This window comes from Perca fluviatilis, chromosome 11, assembly GCF_010015445.1.
Source record: "Perca fluviatilis chromosome 11, GENO_Pfluv_1.0, whole genome shotgun sequence".
Lineage (NCBI taxonomy): Eukaryota > Metazoa > Chordata > Actinopteri > Perciformes > Percidae > Perca > Perca fluviatilis.
This window is the reverse complement of record NC_053122.1, coordinates 18,890,441-18,913,372: the sequence shown is the minus strand read 5'-3', so window position 1 is coordinate 18,913,372 and position 22,932 is coordinate 18,890,441. Positions and strand designations below refer to the sequence as shown.

At 39.3% G+C, this 22,932-nt stretch overlaps 1 protein-coding gene across 12 annotated transcripts in view; it reads right to left on the bottom strand.

Moving 5' to 3' along the window:
• Positions 1-22,932, bottom strand: part of si:ch211-106h4.9 (rab effector MyRIP) — a 51,962-nt gene that overhangs the window by 6,671 nt on the left and 22,359 nt on the right. For 7 of the 12 annotated variants that reach the window (XM_039815886.1, XM_039815882.1, XM_039815887.1 and 4 more), the window contains 9 exons: positions 16,958-17,038; positions 15,284-15,381; positions 13,986-14,066; positions 12,365-12,511; positions 10,886-11,021; positions 10,127-10,680; positions 7,445-9,418; positions 6,050-6,106; positions 5,529-5,711 (listed from right to left, as the gene is read on the bottom strand). In XM_039815886.1, coding sequence (XP_039671820.1) covers positions 5,529-5,711; positions 6,050-6,106; positions 7,445-9,418; positions 10,127-10,680; positions 10,886-11,021; positions 12,365-12,511; positions 13,986-14,066; positions 15,284-15,381; positions 16,958-17,038 — 3,311 coding nt within the window. Of the gene's footprint in view, positions 1-5,528; positions 5,730-6,049; positions 6,107-7,015; positions 9,419-10,126; positions 10,681-10,885; positions 11,022-12,364; positions 12,512-13,985; positions 14,067-15,283; positions 15,382-15,471; positions 16,921-16,957; positions 17,039-18,105; positions 18,704-22,932 lie in introns of those variants that run through there. The other 5 variants (XM_039815894.1, XM_039815890.1, XM_039815891.1 and 2 more) reach the window with 5 other exon arrangements.

Genomic DNA, 22,932 nt, shown 5'->3' with positions numbered 1-22,932 from the left:
ACAGTATAGTATGTAGAAAAAGTCACAGTATAGTATGCAGGGTTCTAAATTAGCACCGTTTACCAGCCAAATGCTGGTGAAATATGCAAGTGGCTGGTAGATTTGCTTCACTCACCAGCCAAAAAACCCAATGGTAATCTATTGAATGGCTGGTAATATTTGAACATTCATTAGCCATTTGGCTGGTAGACGAAAATGTTAATTTTGAAGCCTGATAGTATGTAGAAAAGTCATAAAAAAGTCATAGTATAGTACATTGAATAAAGTCATAGTATAGTATGTTGAAAAAGTCACAAAAAAAGTCATAGTCTAGTACGTCGAAAAAAGTCACAAAAAAGTCATGGTATAGTATGTCATAAAAAAGTCACAGTATAGTACGTTGAAAAGAAGTCACAAAAAAGTCACAGTATAGTATGTCGAAAAAAGGTAATAAAAAAGTCATAGCATAGTATGTCGAAAAAGAAGTCATAGCATAGTATGTCGAAAAAGAAGTCACAGTATAGTATGTAGAAAAAGTCACAGTATAGTATGTAGAAAAGTCATAAAAAAGTCACAGTATAGTACGTTGAAAAAAAGTCACAAAAAAGTCATGGTATAGTATGTCGAAAAAAGGCATAATATAGTATGTAAAAAAAAGTCATAGTATAGTATGTCGAAAAAAGGTCATAAAAAAGTCATAGCATAGTATGTCGAAAAAGAAGTCATAGCATAGTATGTCGAAAAAAAAGTCACAGTATAGTATGTCGAAAAAGTCACAGTATAGTATGTAGAAAAGTCATAAAAAAGTCATAGTATAGTACATTGAATAAAGTCATAGTATAGTATGTCGAAAAAAGTCATAGTATAGTACATCGAAAAAAGCCATAGTATAGTATGTCATAAAGAGTCACAAAAAAGTCATAGTAAATTATGTTGAAAACTAAAAAAAAAAAAAATGACATAAAAAAGTCAATAGTGTGTCGGAAAAAAGTCATTAAAAAAGTCATAGTATAGTATGTCGAAAAAAGTCACAAAAATAGTCATAGTCTAGTACGTCGAAAAAAGGCACAAAAAAGTCATAGTATAGTATGTAAAAAAAGTCATAGTATAGTATGTCATAAAAAGTCACAAAAAAAAGTCATAGTATAGTATGTCGAAAAGTTACAAAAAAAGTCACAGTATAGTATGTCAAAAAAGTCTTAAAAAAGTCATAGTATAGTATGTCAAAAAAGTCATAAGTCAAAGTGTAACAAGCTCGCTGACCGCGCTCTCAGTCACACACACTGGCCATTTAGCAGGAAGAGGGGAGGGAGAACAGCGAGCTGCAGGCCCTGGAGCTCTGTCAGGGAAGCGGCGTTTGGTAGTCCAGTCACCCAGAAAGGGTGAGTTTGTGCGGGTATGGAGCACCGCGGGCTCCCCGCCGTGACGGAGCTCAATCGAGCTCACAGCAGGCCGGGGTCTGTGAAGGAGCTGTCTGTGAGGACAGGCAGGGCGGCGATGTAGCAACTCAGGCAGCACCGGCCGCTGAACTCCGACACACAGTCGGACAAAATTTGCAATTAGTAGGGGTGTGACGAGACACTCGCTCAAGAGACAAGACGAGACACGAGATTGGGGTCACGAGAGCGAGACGCGATTTTAACACTAATTTAAAGAAAACTTCAGTTAAGAAATATGACTGGGAAAAATAGTCTTTGCTCAGAGAACCAAGGTTACAAGCTAGGGGTGTGACGAGACGCTTACTCCACGAGACGAAACACATCACGAGATTGGGTTCATGAGAACGAGGCGACGAGATTTCGTCGCGGTGAAAAGGTCTCGTGAGGACGATGTGATGTCACCGTGATGGAGCGTGGAATTACTATTGAAAATCCCCTGCCACTTTTAAATCATTTGTGTGGCAACATTTTGGTTTTCCTGCGGAAATAATAAACGGCGAAAGAGTGACAGACAAGACGAACACAATATGTAAACATTGTAAGAAAAAATGCCGGTATCGCCGCGCCTAACACGAGCACTATGCAAAAACACTTACAGCACCACCACGGCTCTCTACTAACTACTGCACCCGCGGGCTGCGTAGTGCGGTAGTAATCGTATCTTCTTTCTTACAATGTTTACATATTGTGTTCGTCTTGTCTGTCACTCTTTCACTCTTTTCACCTCGACGAGAAATCTCGTCACGCGAGATCTCGCGAGATCTCGTAAAACGAGATCTCGTCACACCCTTAGCAATTAGCCATCAATTTTTTGTAAATGGCCCATATTTGAGCTTTACATGGTTGATTTCTCGCTTAAAAAAGTTTCACAAGTGAATTTTGTAATGGAATAGCAGAGATCTGCGCGACCTAGATTCAGAAGACTACCTGATCTCAGGTCAGTTGTGCAGCCTATGTAAATATTGGGTCGTGACCGTTCTCTTAATACACCCATGGGCTGACAAAGGTACAGGTTCTGGGATGCTGACGTCAACTTCTAGCTTTGTTGAGATTTGCCCATTTTCAGCGGCAGTTTCAAAATATGAGATTTTCATAGTAAAGGGGTGTCAATGGGATTTTGAGCTTCTATGTATGTCCTATTTACACACCGAACTGTCGTTATTCAACTATGACAAGGTAAAATCGGTTTTGCATTCTATCACCCCTTTAACTCTAGCAGCTTATATCACTGAGCTATTTGTGAAGTTTGCAAGGAACTGGTTTGGCGTTGTATTCATTGCTCACATTACACAAGAGAAAAAGACAGTTTACTATGTCGAAAAGTTACAAAAAAGTCATAGTATAGTATCTGGGAAAAAAAAGTCATAAAAAAGTCATAGCATAGTATGTCAAAAAAAGTCATAGCATAGTATGTCGAAAAAAGTCATAGCATAGTAAGTTGGAAAAGAAGTCATAGAAAATGCAGAAAAAGTCACAAAAAAGTCACAGTATAGTACGTCAAAAAAACTCACAAAGAAGTATAGTATGGTATAGTATGTCGAAAAAAGACAATATAGTATGTAAAAAAAAGTCATAGTATTAGTATGTCATAAAATGTCACAAAAAAGTCATAGTATAGTCTGTCAAAAAATTACAAAAAAAGTCATAGTATAGTATGTCGGAAAAAAGTCATAAAAAAGTCATAGCATAGTATGTCAAAAAAGAAGTCATAGTGTAGTATGTAGAAAAAGTCACAGTATAGTATGTAGAAAAGTCATAAAAAAGTCACAGTATAGTATGTCAAAAAATTATAAAAAAGTCATAGTATAGTATGTCAAAAAATAAAAAAAAAAGTCATAGTATAGTATGTCGGAAAAAAGTCATAAAAAAGTCATAGCATAGTATGTCAAAAAAGAAGTCATAGTATAGTATGTAGAAAAAGTCACAGTATAGTATGCAGAAAAGTCATAAAAAAGTCATAGTATAGTATGTCGAAAAGTCACAAAAAAAAGCCACAGTACAGTATGTCAAAGTTACAAAAAAAATGTCATATTATTGTTGTCAAAAAAAGTCATAAAAAAAGTCACAGTATAGTATGTTACAAAAAAGTCATAGCATGTCGAAAAAAGTCATCGTATAGTATGTCGAAAAATAAGTCATAGTATAGTATGTAGAAAAGTCATAAAAAGTCATAGTATAGTGCATCGAAAAAATTAAAAAATACATAGTATGTCAGAAAATAAATCATGAAAAAATCATAGTATAGTATGTCAAAAAAGTGATAGTATGCCAATCTTAATTTTAACTCTAGCAGCTTATTTCACTGAGCTATTTGTGAAGCTTGCAAGGAACTTAGTATGTCGAAAAAAGTCATAAAAAGTCATAGTATAGCATGTCAAAAAAGTCATAGTGTAGTATATCAAAAAAGTAATTAAAAAGTCATATTATAGTCTGTCAAAAAAGTCATAAAAACGTCATAGTATAGTCTGTCAAAAAAAGTCATAAAAACGTCATAGTATAGCAAAAAAAGACAAAGTCACAGTATAGTATGTTGAAAAAGTAATAAAAAAGTATAGCACCTCATAAAAAATCATTTGACTCAAAAAAGTAATAAAGTAATAGTATAGTATGTCATAAAAAAGTCACAAAAATGTCATAATTTATGTTATAAAAAGTCATAATATAGTCAGAAGTTAAAGTTGGACTGGAACAATCCGGAAAGGCGTTCTGGCACCTTCGATTAATAAGTAAATGAGTCAGTGAGTCCATGACTGAGGCAAGTGCCTGTGGTTGGGTCACACGTTTGTAATAATAGCAGGACAGTCACAAACTATCTGGTGAAATCAGTTAAACAGGGGAAGATCACGTTGTCAGTAGCCTACCAGCAGATGTACTGCTGATATGGTGTTTTTAGCTGAGCAAGAAAGAGAATATTTGGTTAAAACAGTCGGTGATGCTGTTTTACCGTCATTGTTCTATGTGAAGTTAGCTGTTGTGTTTTATGTTTAGTAACTGCGTCTGACTCTGTATGTCATAAAAAATAAAAAGTCATAGTATAGTTTGTCAAAAAAATGTCAAAAAAGTGATCCTATGAATCATCAAGGAAGAGGTGAAGTTACCCTGCCCGGATGAAGCCCGGGCCCCCGTCTGGAGCCAGGCCCAGATGGAGAGCTCGTCAGCGAGCGCCTGGTGGCCGGGTTTGCCACGGTCAGGTGCCTCATAGTATAGTATGTCATAAAAATCATTGTATATTTTGTCTTAATAATATTAAAAACTTATGGTATAATGGTGTCATAAAAATATTAAAACTGTGGCAATGAGGTCCTAAAATGTATGGAAATGTATTACATTTAACTTCAGGAGTCCTGCATATTCCCAGCTTCATTACCTTAATCAGTTAATGTAAATGCTTTGTGACATTTTAAGAAAGATCAAGCTTTTCCTTCTCCCAGTAAAAGTATTATACAGTACAAATAAACCCTTCAACAGTGAAGCATACTGTATGGCATAGCGTGCATAGTATTTACAGTAGAGCTAGGCAATACATCAATAATATATCAATATTGTGATATGAGACTAGATATCGTCTTAGATTTTAGATATCGTAATATAAGTGTATAGTAATAATAAGTGTTGTCTTTTCCTGGTTTTAAAGGCTGCATTACAGTAAAGTGATGTAATGTTCTGAACTTACCAGACTATTGTAACTGTTGTATTATTCGCCTTTACCCACTTAGTCATTATATCCACATTACTGATGATTATTTATCAAAAATCTCATTGTGTAAATATTTTGTGAAAGCACCAATAGTCAACACTACAATATCATATCAATATCGAGGTATTTGGTCAAAAATATTGTGATATTTGATTTTCTCCATATCGCCCAGCTCTAATTTACAGTATATGTATCTTAAACATTTTTATGTTGTGCTTTAAACTTACTATAAAGATTACCATAAAGTCATATTTTTATAAGCCTACACAACATATCTACATATTTAAGATCATCTTTAATTGCACTTATTGTACTATATTATTATTATTATTATTATTATTAAGTATAATAGTACTCATAGTGCAGTAAATTGTTCCTTGTGTTTTACCACTAATAATAAAAAGCTTACTTACATTCTCCTCCAGTCTGGAGAACTGTTCATCCAGTTTTTTGGGGTCTGTGTTGGGGGGCAGTAAGGTGCTAGAAAGTCGCGGGCCATCTCCTCCCTCCACCCCCTGCAGCAGCAGCTCTTCAGTGGCATTCAACACCTTCAGGACCTCAGTGGTGATGCTGCGCAGAGACACCGCCGTGTACCTCTACAACACAGAGACAGACTGAAATCTTTGAACACCTGGTATTTTGCAGTTTGATAAGAAGTAAATTTAATTTGAAATGTTTTATGTTAATAGTAGAATTTCCGCCTCGCGGTTGTATGCCAAACAGTCAAGTTGTAGTTAACATCCATTCTGTTTATAGCCATTCAGTCTGTAAACAGCATATTAAAAATGAAGTTAGGCAGTTAGATGCATGCATGAAACTATGAAAACAAAGGGAGAAGAAAAAAGTGAGAAAAAAAAAGTGCAAATGAAGTACACCTACAGCTTAAAGTGCAGTGATCGCCATACTGCCTTCCTAAAGTAAAACAAACCCTCACCTGCTCCAGCAGAGTTGAGATAAACTCTATTGTTTTGTAAAGCTCCATGTCACTACCCTACAGCACACAGAGAGAAGAAACCACAGGACAGACAGGGAGAAGTAAATCAGCATCAAACAGAGTTGATTAGTAGTTTAGTAGAAGTTACATTGTTATTAAGGAGTTACTCAAATGTAACGGTTTTCTTCTAAGTGAGCCTTTGTAACTTTCATTGAGCTCTGTGACCACAAGTGGCAATTAAAAGATGGGCCATTTTAAAATGATGTATGATGATAAAATGTGTATTGGTCGCACAAATCATCTAGCAGATGCCAATTGACAGATTTAGGGCACTATCTTGCACCCGGCGCAGCGCAAAGACCAACGCAAGTGTCTTTGCTAGTTTAAGACCGACGCAGTTGTCAATTTCCCGTCCAGCACCCACGTCATTTAAATAGCAAATGCACCTGCGCCCATGGGCGTCCTGGTCTTACAGGGAGGTGTGTTCAAGTGAATTCTTGGCGTATTGCTATCTTGAGGCAGCGGGAAGTGATCGCGCCATTGACCAACAAAAACCTGGTTTAAAGTCAATAGTGCAGCATTTCATTGTTATTTTAACAGCAAATTAGTAAAATGCGCCTAGGCTTGTGCACAGCGCGCGAACACTATGCATGTTACAAACACACACACACACACACACACACACACACACACACACACACACACACACAAAGGGAAGCGCAGCAGCACACAAACATGCAAAAGATTACAAATAAAAATAATACGGTGCATATCTGCCATTATAATAGCAATGTGCCAAGGTACAAACACGCCTGGCTTTTAAAGGGAATGGGAGATGAAAATCTGATTGGTTTATTGCACGTTATGCCCAAAACACACCTATGAATTAATGAAGACACTAAGTACAACCCTTTTGAACCATGTGCCCGGCACACGGACCCTTTTTTCCGCCGTCAAACTAGCAATGCGCTTCACGCCGTGCACTTAGATTGTTAAAATAGGGCCCTTAGAGGAGAATGGACAGGAAAAAAACAAACGGCTTGGTATTTCCGTGAGAATAGGTACATGTTCTGCTTTTAGAGGCCAGAACAAGTGAGGCTGTAGCATCAAAACCTCTGAATGTATTCCAAATGTGCAACGGTGCGTTTTATTGCTAATTTATTCAACTTTTCCTTTGTTAAAGGGAGAATGTGTAATTTCCCTTTCAAAAGTTACATAGACTCACTTTAATGCTAAAATCACAACAGACTGTTAGTGGAAAACATAGGGTATACATGGGCTTTTGAAACGGCATAGGACTTTTGTTACTCTTGCAGGGAGTGTTAGCCACCAACGGTAATGTTGCATGTATTATGTATCACTGTCCAGAGTGAGATTAGAAAATGTAGTTATTACGCTTTGAATCTCCTCAGGTGACAGTAAACCCTCCTTTAGAGAAGAGATGCTGCTCTGCTCCATGTCATCTGCATTTTCTTCCTTGGTTTCCTCCAGTCTTATATCCGTTTCTTTATTTTCAAAAGCTCCCTCTGCAGTATCTTCTTGCGTCTCTATCATTTTCCACTCAGTCGTAACTTTTCTGTCCTCTTGTTCGTCATGATCCTTACGTGTCTCTTTGATTGCTAAAGGTCTTTTTTCTTGTGCATCTGCATATTTTTCCTGCTGATTGTCATTTTTACCTGTGGCATCTCCACTCTCCTTTTTTCTGGAAATATCTCCTCGAATTTGCTCACATACATTTTCTCCTGGTCTTTCTCTCACAGCCGACTCTGGCATCAAGTTGTCGTCTTGACTTTGGACCCCTTTAGCACTTTCTGTCTCCTCTGATTCATTTGTGCTTTGTGCATCGACAGCGGTTTCCTCAAATCCATTTTCGAACCCAATTTTTACATTCTCATCGGTCTCTACTTCCTCTGGCTCTATATTTATGCTCCCATTTTCTGCAGCTTCATCCTTTGATGTCTCTACCTGCATGTCATCCAAAGTCATCATTAACATGCTGCTGATTATTCTGTGAAATTCTGCATCTTCCTCATCGCTGTCTGCTGTGTCCTGACTCCCTTTGCTTTCTCTAATCTTTTCCTCTTCCTGTCTCTCTTCTCCTTCCTCTTTGTCTGGCCACTTCTCTTGTTGGACTTTTGTCTCATGTAAGGATAATATCTCCTCCGTTTTCTCTGCTTGCAGAGACTCCATCTCTTGTCTTTCCTCTGTCTCTTTTGCTTTTTTAGCCTTGTCCTCTTTCATAACTTCCACTTCTTCACATATATGCCCCTTTACCATTCTTTCATTCTCATCTGTTACTCTCTCCTCCATGCAATGTATATGTTCCTCTACCTCTGTTTGATCTTGTTGGACAACTTCAACTTTTTCATCACTGCTCTCCGTCTTTCTTTCCTCAATTTCATACCTTAAATCAAACATTGTCACATCCAAATCTCCAAATGATTCTCTCCTTTCCCGATTCTTTCCCACTGCTTCCTCCCTCTTAATTCCTACTTCATTTACTTCCTGCTCCACCTCCACCTCATTCTCTCCAACTCTGTCCAGCTCATCCTCAGTGGAAGAAAACTGGGAAGCACTAACTAGACTGGCCAAATCACGCAGTTGAGCGGCATGGGCGTCTTTTTCCGCCTCCAGTTTCCACAGCTTCTCTTCGTCTATCGCTTCCTTCCCCTCTTCACCTCTGCCTGCTCGGTCTAACTCATCCTCCGTGGATGAAAACTGGGTGGCGTTGGCTTGGTTAGCTAATCGGCACACTTTCACTGCCAGGTCCTCCTCCTCCTCGCCTGTCTTCTTCTTCTCTTCATCAATGATGCCAACTCTGTCCAGCTCATCCTCTGTGGAGGAGAACTGGTTGGCCCGGACTTCTTTTTCCAGCTGACAGAGTTTAGAACTAAGTCCGTCTGTCTTTTTCACCTTTTGATCCATATCTTCATCCCTGTCTCCTTCCCATTCTTCTTTACTCTGACCAGCTTTGTCTAACTCATCAGTAGATGAGAAGTATGTGAGTGTGGACTGTGCGATGAGCCTGAATAATCTGTATTTCATCTCTTTATCATCTACGTCTTTCTCTTCCTCTGTTCTTTTTTCATCCAAGTCAATCTCCATCCTCCACAGCCTCTCATCTTCTTCATCTCTGTCCTCACTCCCCCGTCTCTTTTCCTCCCTCTGTCCATCATTACCAGCATCTCTCACTTCTTCTTCTCCGGTGGAGGACTCAGAAACGCGGCCTGCTAATGGATGTAGCTTTAGCGTGTACTCCTGCTCAATCTGATTTGTTCCATGTCCTGTCATGTCACCCTCGAGGTGAAAAGGTTCAGGGGTTGCAGCATCAGAAGGATGTTGCAAATGGTTGTCTTTGTTGCTGTAATCCTGTGAATGTAAGATATAACAGATTTAAGAATACATGTATATTTCTGTGGTGAATGAAGTATGACATTCTCTAATGTTTCTAACATTTGCTTTTGAGTATTTATTATTTATATCTGTGTAATTTAGGCAGCATTTCAACTCTACAAAGGCAAATAAAACAAGACCTCTGCACAAGCTATACCAACAATTGTTTGTATTTTATTAAAGTTTTATTATATTCTTAGTTGCCATTAATTAGGTACACTAAACTGAAACGGATTACATATAATACAACAGTCCTGCAATACATTCTACCTTCATGTGAAACAGTTTTAAAAAGGGCGTTGATTCTTTACTGATACTTTATGGTCATTTATGAGGCTGTAGTTTGTGGTGCTGTTGAATTAAATTACACCCCCATTAATACCAATGAGGGAAGACAAGAGAGCAGATATTTTTTTACTAGTTTATAAGGAATATAAGGTACTTTATTTTTATTTTCGAATAATCTTTTATTCTTATTTATTCAAAACAAAAGAAAGGAATTCACAAACCTTTACAGGAAATTTAACATGTTATAGAACCAGAATTGGCAGTTTCACATAGTTATGTAAAGCCTACTTGGCTACAGCATTATTTCGATTAAACTCTTTCGCTGTGAGTCATTAAAAGATTTTCCCATCTCATTTCATCTCATCAGTTTGTAGTTTAATGTAATTTATTTCTTACCAGCACAGAAGACAACTCTTTTTTACTCCTCTTTTTCCTCCGCGATCTCCTGACTTTTCCCACATCCGGCTCTGCAGCCACCTTGCTCTCCTCTTCCAGTCCGGCTCTTTCCACGTTAAAGTTCACATCGATGATGCTGGTCCTAAGGGAGGATGAAGGTCGCCTGATCTCTGCGGGTACCTTCCTCTTAAAAAGAGCCAACACAGGTGTGTTAGGCTTCCAGTTCCCCTCAGAGTCTGAAAACAGATCATCTCTGCTGCCTCGGCGGCCCATCAGTGGGGATGGGATCCTGTCGCGGGTGTCCTGCAGGTTGGAGTTAGAGTCCGTCATCTTCCTGTGGATCTCCTGGAGGACGGCACCCCAAGATCTGTCAGGGTCGGGTTTGGTTTCGAGGTCAGAGCCCATGCCTTCGTAGGCGGACACTACTTCAGACTCCCTCTCCAAGGCACTGAAGACTAGGCTCTTCCTTCTGGTCAGCAGGCTGGGACGAGACAGCTGAGCGCTCTGCAGGGCGATCCAGTTCCCGTCTGGGCTCTTCAGCACTGAGGACACACCTACACACACACGCATTCATGCACACACAGCAATTACTTTTTGATAATCCATTAAGTAAAATCTTTGAGCTAAAATAGAATTTGATGCTTCTCTTGGTTGATAAAAAATAGAATATTTTGAATGTGCAAAGTTAACCAATTACTGGCAAAAGAAAACCTAAAAGAACTGGTGGGTTTATAAAGATAAAGAGCAACAAGATCTTACCAGTGTTGTCCAGCCGGTCTACACTCTTCCAGGTTGACATAGCTAACCCACCTCCATCCTTCTTTAGCGCCTGTGAGGAGTCTTGTATCAGACCTGGAGGGTCATTGTCCAACAGGGAGAAGGCAGAGTGTGACCTCTGAGAGGAGAAAGATGACAAATAAAAATGAGTGATTGTTGTGTCACAGTCACACTGGATGTCTGACTCTCCAATAAGATGAAGTCAGTGGAGCAGGTTGACCAGGTTAACCAGCAGAGGTCAGCACATGTCACCATAAGTAAAATACTCATTCTGCAGAAAAATGGTCCCTGTCACTGATATATAATCTTATATCTGACAATATTAAGATTGTTATTACTGATGCCTTCATGTGTAAGCAGCATTTTACAGTAGCTGCTTGAAGAGGAGGTAGTTTTGCAAACTTTATATACAGTTTGTTAGTTTAGTCCAGTGGTTTTTAACCTGGGGGTCGGAGCGCCTCCAAAGAGTCACAAGATAAAGCCGAGGGGTCGTGAGATGATTAATGAAGCAGGAAAGAAGGGGGAAATACTAAATTCTGCTACACAAATGTGTACTTATATTTTGGACTTTTCTCTAATATTTGCTTAGTTTTTAATAAATATCAGATAATTTTACCTGTTGAAAAAAAAAAATGTTTATAGTATTTTTCAAACTCTTAGTTATTGATAGTGGTTTGAACCTCAAAAATCTAGAACTGGTTAGGCTCAAGTTGGTAAAACTAACATAATCAAACCCTGACCATCTGGACCTCCCAGGTATTTCCCTACAACACAAGCAATGATTTGATAAAGCTTTGTTTAAGCTTCTAATACCTGCAAACTCAGAAGGGCTGAAAAAGGTGACACATTTTAAAGGTGACACCTTTTAACCGTGTTTACTCCAGCTGCTAGCTAACGGTAGGCTAACGTTATCTGCTGCCATGTGTAGTGTTAACTAGCGTGACATGCGGCGATGTTTAGGTTGCCTCTAACATCCGTTTTCGGAGCATCAGAGAGAAGCGCAGGCATTTCAGTGGCACCGAAATCCGCGTTGCAATTCGGTCCGGTAGATAACGGTCGTTATTAGCTGTATTAGCACCGGGTCTCGGACCCCCCCGCCTTCCCCCCAAAAAAGCAACTCTTCGGATCTACATGATTCACGTGGATTACATTTTCACTTTCACATTCAAAACGACGATTTTCGCCTAGTTTGCAGGTATGAACAGTTATGTTATTTTAATTAAACCATCTGAGAAGTTTAGAGGGGATATTTATTTTGCAAACAACTCAAAAGACATCTGAACTCATAAATACAGTTTTATTTGTAAAGGGTATCAAGCCAAAATAGTTGGCAACCACTGGTTTAGTTTAATTTTTAATAATAAATGAAAGTACTAGATGCACTTTTCACAACTGTTTCTTCTACACAGCCATTGTAAATTTATTGTACAGTAAAACTTTAAGTGAGTGTGACTTGTTTACCCAGAGGCCTGGTTGGTGTTTAAGGGAGCTGGAGGCTTGATCACAGTCGGACTTATGATGATGATAAAGGTCAGTGTTGTGTTCAAGTGGCCAATCCTGGTCATATTCTGCCCTCATCTCAGCCAAAGCCTTCCTCGTACTAATAATCTAAGAGAGACAGAGACATGATTAGTGCTGCATATGGCTCTATACAAACACACAACACAAAAATCTGCAGGTGTTAATGGTTTTGCTTTAAAGGGATACTTCACCGATTTAGCATTAAGCTTTGTATCAGTAGAAACCCGGTAGTATTTTTGAATAACCGTGCTTCCCTCCCTCATGTCCCCCTGAGAGGGGAGATCTCTGTATTGTGGGTCTGGAAAAAAGCCTCAGATGACGCAAAATGACGATTTTTGCGTCATCTGAGGCTTTTTTGCCCAGAGGCAAAAGACTACAGCCTGTATTAGGAGCCACTTCCGCATAGCCCATAGGGGGTTGGACTGTCGGCTGTCGGAGAATATGCAGGACACTTTATTACAGACGCAATACTCGACACACTAAGCGAGCTTCGCCTGCATGGAGAGCGGCGGTGGTGCTCGATGGCTCTGGCCGGTAAAGAGACCTCATCAGCGGGGAGCGTTGAACGAGTGTGCCGGTGGAAAGCTTACGCTAGCCTGCCATCTGTTCACCAATCCTGCTTGCAAGTGTCCGCTCATTAAACAAACTGGACTACATCCAACTTCAACGAAACTCCCAACGTGAGTTCAGAGACTGCTGTGCTGTGTTTTTGTTGTTGTGGAAATATTGCTGTGGACAATCCAGCCTGCTGCTCTGTCACCGGGTAAGACTAGCTAGTGGAGGTGGGCTGTGTTACCCCGGACTGCCTGTTGCAGAAATGGGGTGATTTGTATCCAACTAACTGCTAACTGCTGGTGGAGTTTGTGACTGTAAAATGCCGACCATTCTACATCCCACGCAAATTTACGGCTGTATTTATACTCGATGTTTATACCACAGCCCACCAAGAGCTAATGCTAGTAGCTATGTGTTAGCCTTCTTTTATGGCTTGGTTGAATTCTAATGTAGAATGCGGTCTGTTATTTTCTTGATAACAGACCGCTGCTAAGGATAACACACCGTTGCCATGCATAGCAGAGCGTTGCCATGGACACAGTTCTGTTCACTCTGGAGCTATCAATCAATCCGCTGAAAGAAGTCCAGATAATGTATCAGATGTGGCAAAAAAGTATATATTTTAAATGTGTAACACTACTTGAAACGTTTTTTCATGTATATGGTTGAAATGACAATAAAACACACTTGTTGAGTTGATCGCCTCACTGTCTGTCTGTAAAGGGTAAACGTGGCTTGGGAGTAGACGCTAAAGCAGCAAAGCAAGTGCATTCTGGGATTTGGTGTCTTTCATCCACATGAGCCAAAAACACATTTTCTGGCTTTTCTTGGCCTAGAAGCCACCAATTTAAAAAAAAATTCACATTTCTACTACATAAGTGACCCAATTTAAATATATATTCATCTTTCCAATGGTGAAATATTCCTTTAAGATGTACTTGAAATCAACATAATCACACACTATAAAGTGAGTCAGACAGCAAAATCTAAATATTTCTCTTCTTACTTTTTGCACAATAGTTTTGGCCAGTTCCTCAATGAGCTCTCCTCTGTGCTCCCGCAGATAGTGAGCCTCATTCTGCTTCTCCTGGTAAACAAACAAACCAACACACAAATAAGAAAGCTATGTGGAGCACCACACACAAAAATACACACTATAAGCGGATTACTCCTCCAAACACATGCTCTAAATATACATACAGTATTTGCTGTAGTCAGTTCAACGATTAGATTAGTGAAGAAATAAATATTTTCTAACATACTGTAGTATTTTAGAAAGTGGCTGCAGAAACAGAAATGTAATTTGGGATTGTTCTGGAACATGTATTATTCTTATTTAGCCATCTAGGAAAACATTGTGAGATATGAACCAAGGTACAGAGATCAATTGCAATAGGGGGCCGCGTTGTTTGTACAGTATTTGTTCCGTGTCTCTTTGTAGTCATTTGCGTCTCTTGTTGAAAAACTGCAGCTGAACTTCAGTATTTCCTTTACACTTGAGATGACGCCAGGCTGTCATACTTCAATCTAAAACTTCACAGCAGATCCACACTGACACAGATATTATACCAAACACTTCAGAACAGTTCGACGACAAATAATCAGTTTAAACAGAAACTCCATTCAGTAATCCATTGATGAGTCAAAGCCTCCTTCATGGTGGTTTACAAACCTTCTGCATCTGAGGAGACCAGGTAAGTTTATCATATCAATAGTGTCTCTTGTGAAAGACGGAAGGGTTTTCAGGTTGATAAACAAGGGGAACTTTATGTTGAGTGTAGAATACAGGAATTCAATCAACATATAATCTGTTATTTTTCTATCAGAGATTGTTATAAACAGTGTTCTAAAATTGTGAAGTAAAAGTAACTTCTTTATGTTCAATATTACCAATGATCCACATTATTTTGCATTGTTTTGTTGGCCTAACAATGGCATTGTCTTACACTGTAGTATTAAACTGTCATTTGTATTGCAGCATAATCCTGATGGTTTTCCATAATCTGATTTAAACTCTGACTCAAAAGAGAAAAAGCAGATAAATCAGATTAAGGAGGAACATGATGAAAGGACTGCAGAGGATACTGTACTTAAAGTACATGTGTTGCAGACCTATAAAAAAATAGCATACTGCAGTATCTACAATACAGTTCTTTCTGAAAAAGGTAATTATAGTGCACAGATGTAAATTAATGTCAAAGCAAACAACTTAACGGTTTTGGGAGACATAGTGCAGGACAGTGTGTGCAGATAGGAATTCAACAATACATATATAATGACAGACTATAAGACAAGCTAAACAACCTGATTGGCAGTGTCGGACTCAGCCTTGGAAATGGCCTCGTCTACAGCCTCCTCTGCCACCCGCAATGCCACGGTGAGTGTCTCTGCCATGCTGTGCTCTGAACACAAAGAAACAATCACTTCTTTTATTGTTACCTGAATGATGCTTTAAATGGAATTGAAATCAAAGTAACAGAAAGAGACATGACCATCAGGCTGCTGCAGCTTTTCATTCATGTTTGCAGTCACTAATCCTGTTAGTGCAGTGAACTGGGAGAATGAGAAGTGAGGGCAGAGTGGGACAGCAAACAAGAGAGCAAAACAGACTGAAAAGAAAAATATCACTGTTTGACATGCCAGGAGATCACAGCATAAATCAAGATCAAAATGCATCCCTCCACTGCTTCATCTGCTGTAAAGCACTAGGTTCTGGGAATAAATATAAGTTCATGGATGGATTCATGAGAGGATTACAAAGACCCCAAAATAAACTTGAACTGAAAAATGTAGCAACAGAGGGTCAGTTGTGGCGACTTTCTTATAGAGATTGAATTAGGCACTCACTGTTAAGTGGCTGAATTACCAACTGGGGCAACTGACTCGTGGCCCCAAAGATTACAGTTTACTGAAATGATTTTTTAACAACTGACATGGAATGGGTCTTCAATGACTCGTGCATTTTTACCTTTTTACCTCAATCACGAGGCCCTGCGTCAACATCTTGTTGTAACACACATTATGGAAAATACACTTATTTTCTTTTTTCTTGTAGAGTCACATGAGAAAATCAGTATGACTCAAATTTGCCCATTCAATATGAAGAAGGAGCCAGCAGCTGGTTATCTTAGCTTACCGCAAAGACTGAACAGGGGGAAACAGCCTGGCTCTGTTCATCACAAAATCCACCTACTAGCACTTCTAAAGCTCACTAATTAACACGTATCTTGTTTAATCAATACAAAAAACTAAATGGAAAGGGCCTCAAGGTTGATCTTGTGAACCAGATAAATAGCACTTAATCAGCTTCTAAGCAAACTAGGTTGGGGAATACACAGCTCATTTTTGCCTCAGGGACCCTTAGAGAGTTAATTTGGCCCGGTAGTGGTATTAGCTGTACCTTATTTTACATTTGTGTACTTCAGTACACAAAAATAAATTACTAGAGCCACATAGATGAGTTACAACTAATATATATAACTGCTACTAGGGTATTGCTCCTGCACGCCAACTTCTAGTATTTGTGCCACTACAACTATGATTACGTCTTTTGCTACAGTATTATTACTACTACAGTAGGTGCTTTAAGGGACTCAGCACTGCTATCACTGCTGCAGTACCACTAATATGAGATACAGTATACGGTATTTATAATGCACAAATCCTGAACTTGCTATTCACATATGATAAACATGTACAGTACCTGCGAGATGAGGGAAAAATCCCTTTATAGGGTCAACTTCTTTCTTCTGTTTCTCAGTGCATACTTTCTTTTAAATGTTGCACATACACATAATGTAAACAGATTATGTTGAAGTATATCCTTTGGTTTTGCATACGTGCTACCAGAAGATGTCTTGGCACAGAAATAAAAGCTTAAATTCTATTAATCCAAAAATGAATTTACAAAATGCTTCACATAAAAAGGTGTACAGTACAAACGAAGATCTGTGAAATCATTATAAAACATGTCTGCACCTTCACTTTGTCTGTAGAAGGTTGAGTCGCTCCCACAGATGCTGCCCTCATTGCAGATACTCTCCTCGTAGGTGCTGCCCTCTGCACACACACACACAGATGTCACACAGATGTCATGTACATGAAAAGACAGATGCAGCAGATTCACATGGGATTAAGACGTCATCCCGAAACTATACCAAGGTTGTTGTTTTTTAAATCAGATGGGACATTAAGAAAAAGATGAATAAATAAATACAAAAAGAAAAGTGTGCCTTTCATGTTTCACTTGGTCGTTCACTTTTAATGTGTGTAATGGCTGTATCATATGGTATCAATTGAATGCATCAACTACAGTATATAGTCTAATAACAGAAAATGTCATAGAAATTATGATAATTACTTTGCATATGTTATTAATGCAGGAATCTCAAATGAATTGTCCCTAATGAGATTTTTGTTGTTGTTGTCAAGTTTTGGAAAAAAAAATAGATTACCATGTATTGTGCTTGGTTATTTTTTTCCCTCATTAATTCAGACATTCCTTTAAAATATTGCATGCAATTGAAGATAGATTTTCTTTCTATTTTTTTGTACAAAAAGCAAACAAATTTTTTGGTTTGATTTGTTTGTCAGCAATATTAAGTAAGACTACCCGATTTTCATGAACTTGGTGAAAGGGTGTAGCATGGACCAAGGAGGAAGAACCTATTACATTTTGGAGCAATCCAGATCACAGGGCAGATATACATTATTTTTCACTTAATGCGAGATTTGCATTTGTGCTGCATTCATGTGGTGTCAAAATAATTAAAAAAACGACTTCCTGACTGGGAAGATTCACACTGCATTAACACTGTGAGATAGGGCATGCCTTGGCAGAGGTCTGCAGTCTCTGAATAGATTTTATTGTCTTTTTTATTGCTTGTTCTTAAATCCCATTCTAATCTTTGCCATGTGAATCACTTTGAATGGCCTGTGTTTGAAATGCTCCATTTAAATAAAGCCGACAAATTTAACCCAAAACAACAAAATATAACTATAAACAGAATTAAGAAAATACTAAAAAGCATAAGTTGATGACATATCTGTGCTGTTAATATAGTTTAAACATAACATACAGGATATCTGCCCTTAAATTATAAAGGTTTGAGATCTTAACTACATACCTTAATTTTAGAGAGTTTGTTGATAGATCAGCAGAGTTCAGTCAGTCAGTTTCTCCTTTTTAACTGTGAGCCCTAATCTCTTTTCATGTCATGTAAATATTCATGCAACAATGCAGCCATTTGTAGTTATATAAGTGCATTAGAGAGGCCACATGGTATTACCAGGCGACCTGATCTGTGCTGCTGGTTTAGAGGTACAGTAGAGTACACAGGGTCACTCCCAATCATTTTATGGGGCAAAGAGACTTAGACCAACTGTTGATTATTTTGAAAATGCAGAATGCACTCTACTCTTTATTGCTAAAAATCCCTAGAGGCAAGCATAAGTTCATGTGTGTGAGATATCCTGTGAAGACAGAATTATGTATTTTCTGCAGCATGGACTTTGTTCCTGTGACCCCTGGTGTGTGTGTGTGTGTGTGTGTGTGTGTTTCTGTGTTGTAACATCTAATGTGTTTTGACACATTTGGCCGCAGCACAGGGACAAAAAGACTCATGACCAACACAGTTAGCTCCACAACATCAGCTAAAAGGTCACAGTAACCCTAAAGGCCCCATGAGAATCTCAGGAAGGTGAACTGACAGCTTCATACATGAGTATATGTATGTCACTGTAATATGTTTATACATAAGAAACATAATACTAATGTGATGTGCATCCTAAATGTATATGTATACAGTAGAAGCTACAATCACAGTAGTTTAAGTCATCCTTGTATCAGTATAACATTTGAATTTTAACCAAATATTCTCAAGAAAATTAGGAATCATACTGTAGATTAAACCATTCTTTCCCGGTTAGAAAAATACAAATACAATCTCACAGAGATCATCAAGAGCATGACAACATGTAGGGCCCTATTTTAACGATCTGAAACGCAAGTATCAAATGCCAAACGCAAGTAGCTTTGTGGGCGGATCTCGGGCGTTGTTGCCATTTTACCGGCGGGATAAATGACTCTTGCGCCTGACGCAAATCTAAAATTGGTTGGTCTGAAGTAACTACATTACTCATAGGTGTGGTTTGGGCGTAACATGCAATAAACAAATCAGAGCGTTATCTCACATTCCCTTTAAAAGCATGCACGCTTGTTCCATGGCGGATTGCTATTAGTGACTGTTCAGTATTTATGGAATGGACCACCGGAGGAAAATAGGGGAGGGTCATGTCTTTGTATTCTTTGTTGATGGGAGGGTCACCCAACTTTTGTATTCATGAGAACAGCAACAGATCCCTCCTTGTTTAGTCAGCCAGACAATTTGAGCTGTAGAGACCGTGGGATTTCCCAAACTGAATAAATCCCGCTTGCACATATAAACACAAAACTGCTTTGCTAGCTCCATCGTGTTGTAACTAAGACATCTGCTGAAAAAAAAAAATTTATTCATTAGCATGATTGCCGTACGGTTTAGTTAAAAATCATCCAAAACACGTACAGAAACATAGCAGACCAGACGCAAGCTTTTATGTTGAAAAGTCGAAGCTCGCGCCGCGGACACATAGACATATATAAAATGGACCGACAGATCCCGTTGCTCTGGACGGAGACCAGTGAAGGATATTAGAAGCACTTATCCGGTGATGGCTGAGCGTTACTGCGCAGCCTCCAACTGAGCTCGAAGACGTAAATGTGACGTGAGCAACCTGTCTGAAAGTTTTAAGTCTTCTAGTAGCTGTGCCAAGAGAAATCTCAATCATTCCCAATCTTACAGAGATGGAGAGTGTAGGTATATGTAAGGAGATAACATGGGCACAGGCTAATTTTTGCTAACTAAAATGCTAGTTAACATTAGTAATTAAACTTAAACCGCTAATGTGAGTCGAAACTGCCTGTGAGCTTCTCCTGTACTGTAATTTATCTACTGTGTGACAGTAAGTCACGTGGTTATGACACAATCGTTAGCCTATTTTTACAAAAACGTCTGCTATGGAGCCATAACGTGAGGTACAAGGTAATGGAGCCTTTTATACATTGTTGTGTTTCTAAATCAACAATGGACAAATAGAGTCTTTAAACGCTTCAGAGGTAAAGTTATTCGCTGTCAAAGTGGTACCAAAATGAATGGCAGTCAATGGAATGCTAATGGGAGGTGATGGCTTGGTAGCATCAAAATGGCGCCATAGGAGATATGCGTTAGGGTGACCATATTTTGATTTCCAAAAAAGAGGACACTTGGCCCGGCCTCGAGACAAAAATTCAGACAGGCTTAATTAATGGTTAATGAACATGCTTTATTATGCCTCGATGGTGCAAAAATAACTTCTGTAATAAAATAAAATCTGTAACAACCTGTAACAAAATAATATCTCTCTTTTAAAATAAATAAATAATATGAAATAATGTTCTAAATATGACCTCTTCTGTGTTGGAAAATCCAGCTACAACAAAATATGTCTTAATACCTTTTCAATGTAATAAGATAAATAATAAAGACACTAAAACATATGTGCCAGCTTTGCACACGGTGCACTCCGCGCCCCCACTAATCCGGTCCCGACCGGGACGGTACCGTGGGACATTTTTTTTGCAGTTCAACTGTGAAGCTGCACTAAGTCTTGTTTTATGGTTGTACGCAGGCTCCACGCAGAGCTATCGCCGTAGCCTGATGTTAATACTTGTGCGCTGGTGTGTGTGTCGAGCCGGCATGTCTGTGTGTGTGGGGAGTGGGTGATAGAGCGAGGGAGAATTAAGGAAGAGTGACGGCGAGCGAGTACGACTAGAGTAGACTAGAGTCATAGCGAGAGAAACAAAGTGTCTCCCCTGTGTTTTCTGACCACGGTGGGAAAACTTTAGCAGGAAACGCTGCAGCATTTTGTGTGTAATGCTGCTCCGCTGTCTGCTCTAGTCCCTGTATGTGCGCGTCGCAGAGCCGCCCACAAAGCAGCCGCTCGGGAATTACGTCACACAACAAAGTACCGTAGTACACTGTGCAAAGCGCCAGTCAATTTAAGTACACGCGTAATAGACCCATGAAAAACAGTGAAAACCGGACATTTTCATGAATTTATAAAACCCGCCCGGACCCCCCCGGACAGTACGTAAAAAGTGGACATGTCCGGGCAAAAGAGGACGTTTGGTCACCCTAATATGCGTTCCAGTGCCATACCAAGACGCACTTGGCGTGGCCATAGTGGTCGATTGGGTTGGGGTTAGGCATTTGACCTTGAGTGGTTAAGGTTAGGATAGCCGATTGGTCAGGGGATAGGACCTGAACAAATCAGGTTACATTACCTTGCGTAAGCATGGACGCCTAGCCAATAGTAGCTATTGAAGGGCGGGTCTTGGCGTGGCTATAGTGGGAAAAAAATATATATCACAGTCGGGAAGGCATGAGATGAAGGGTCTCCAGGCTGCAGCCATACCCGACTCAAATATGCTTTCGGTCCCGGTGATTATTAGTGAAATTGTGCAAACAACAGCCTTTTCAAGTAATTTGAGAAGGAAGGAGTGGTAGCATGCAAGCTCCCAAATTGATGCTCGTCTGAGAAATGAGAGTTTTGGATAATGTTCAGCTTCGGCAGCTTTACCTATGCTAAAATATACAATGACTGAGGAAGCATAGTGACGAGTCCATAGCAACCAGTGTTGAATGTCTTATTACCCAGTGTCCTTTGTTGAATGACAATGTACAATGTTTTATTGTTTAATTTCATGTGAATACTAGTTTACTAGATGAGTAACTTAGTATTTGAATTAATGTAGTAATGCAGGAAGTGTGTATTTAGTTTCCATGCTTATTGTGTTTCTACAACAATGGTAGTGAGTAAATCTACTGAAATGGCCACCACACCATAACAGAGGAGTATGATGTGTAAGATGAGAATGCAGAGGTTTAGTTACATATGTCATGGCTGCAGAAAAACAATGGGCATCTGTACACCTTTGCCAAGTGCAAACTAGTACAGAAGGCATCAATACATTGCTGAGGAAGATCATCCCTTTTCCCCCCCAATCATTTTGGAGGGTCATCCAAAATGTATTGCTAGTGAAGGGAGGGAGACAAATCTCACATGATGAGGCCTCTACCCACTACCTACTAGCCATTAGTCCCCAAATGTCAGCTCTACTAATTCTGATAATACTGGGGGTGGTAGTAGCTCAGTCAGTAGGGACTTGGGTTAGGAACCGGAGGGTCGCTGGTTCAAGTCGCCGTAATGGACGAAGTACTGAGTGTGGACTGGTAGCTGGAGAAATGCCACTTAACCCAAATGCCAGTTCACCTCCTGTTCACATATATATGTTAGTGTGATAGCATGTATAAATCCTGAGAATGTTTTTAATTCAGGCCTGTGTTTAATGTGTGCACAACTGTAATAAAAGAGTGAAAATTGTGAATTTCCCCTCGTGGGATAAATAAAGGCATTATTATTATTCTTCTTCTTCAAAGTTATATCAGCAGAGCTTTCCATGAGTCAGACTATGCAGATATGTGCAATTGGCAGCTGAATAAACACTGCTTAATTTCCAGTGTGGGTCAGTCATAAACAAATTCAAATGTATGATACAGTGTGCTTGTGAGCAGAGATAGAAAATCGTTAACCAGAACGAGACACTGAAAGATGGCCTGATGCCAACCCACATCAGTCCTCCTCCCACAGGGGTCACAGCTCTGCATCATCTGCAGCTGGCGACCTCTCCTCCACAAAACACTAATAATTTTCTGAAATCCCTTGTCTGTTCAATCAGATCAGAGACTCTGAAGTAATGGCCCGGAGACGCACTCCTCCACCTTCATCGCTCTGTCCTGTACATGCTGGAGCATATGCTGCTGGGAGAAGGTCTTATTCAAAGCACTGCATAGTACTACGAATACATTTTCAGCATC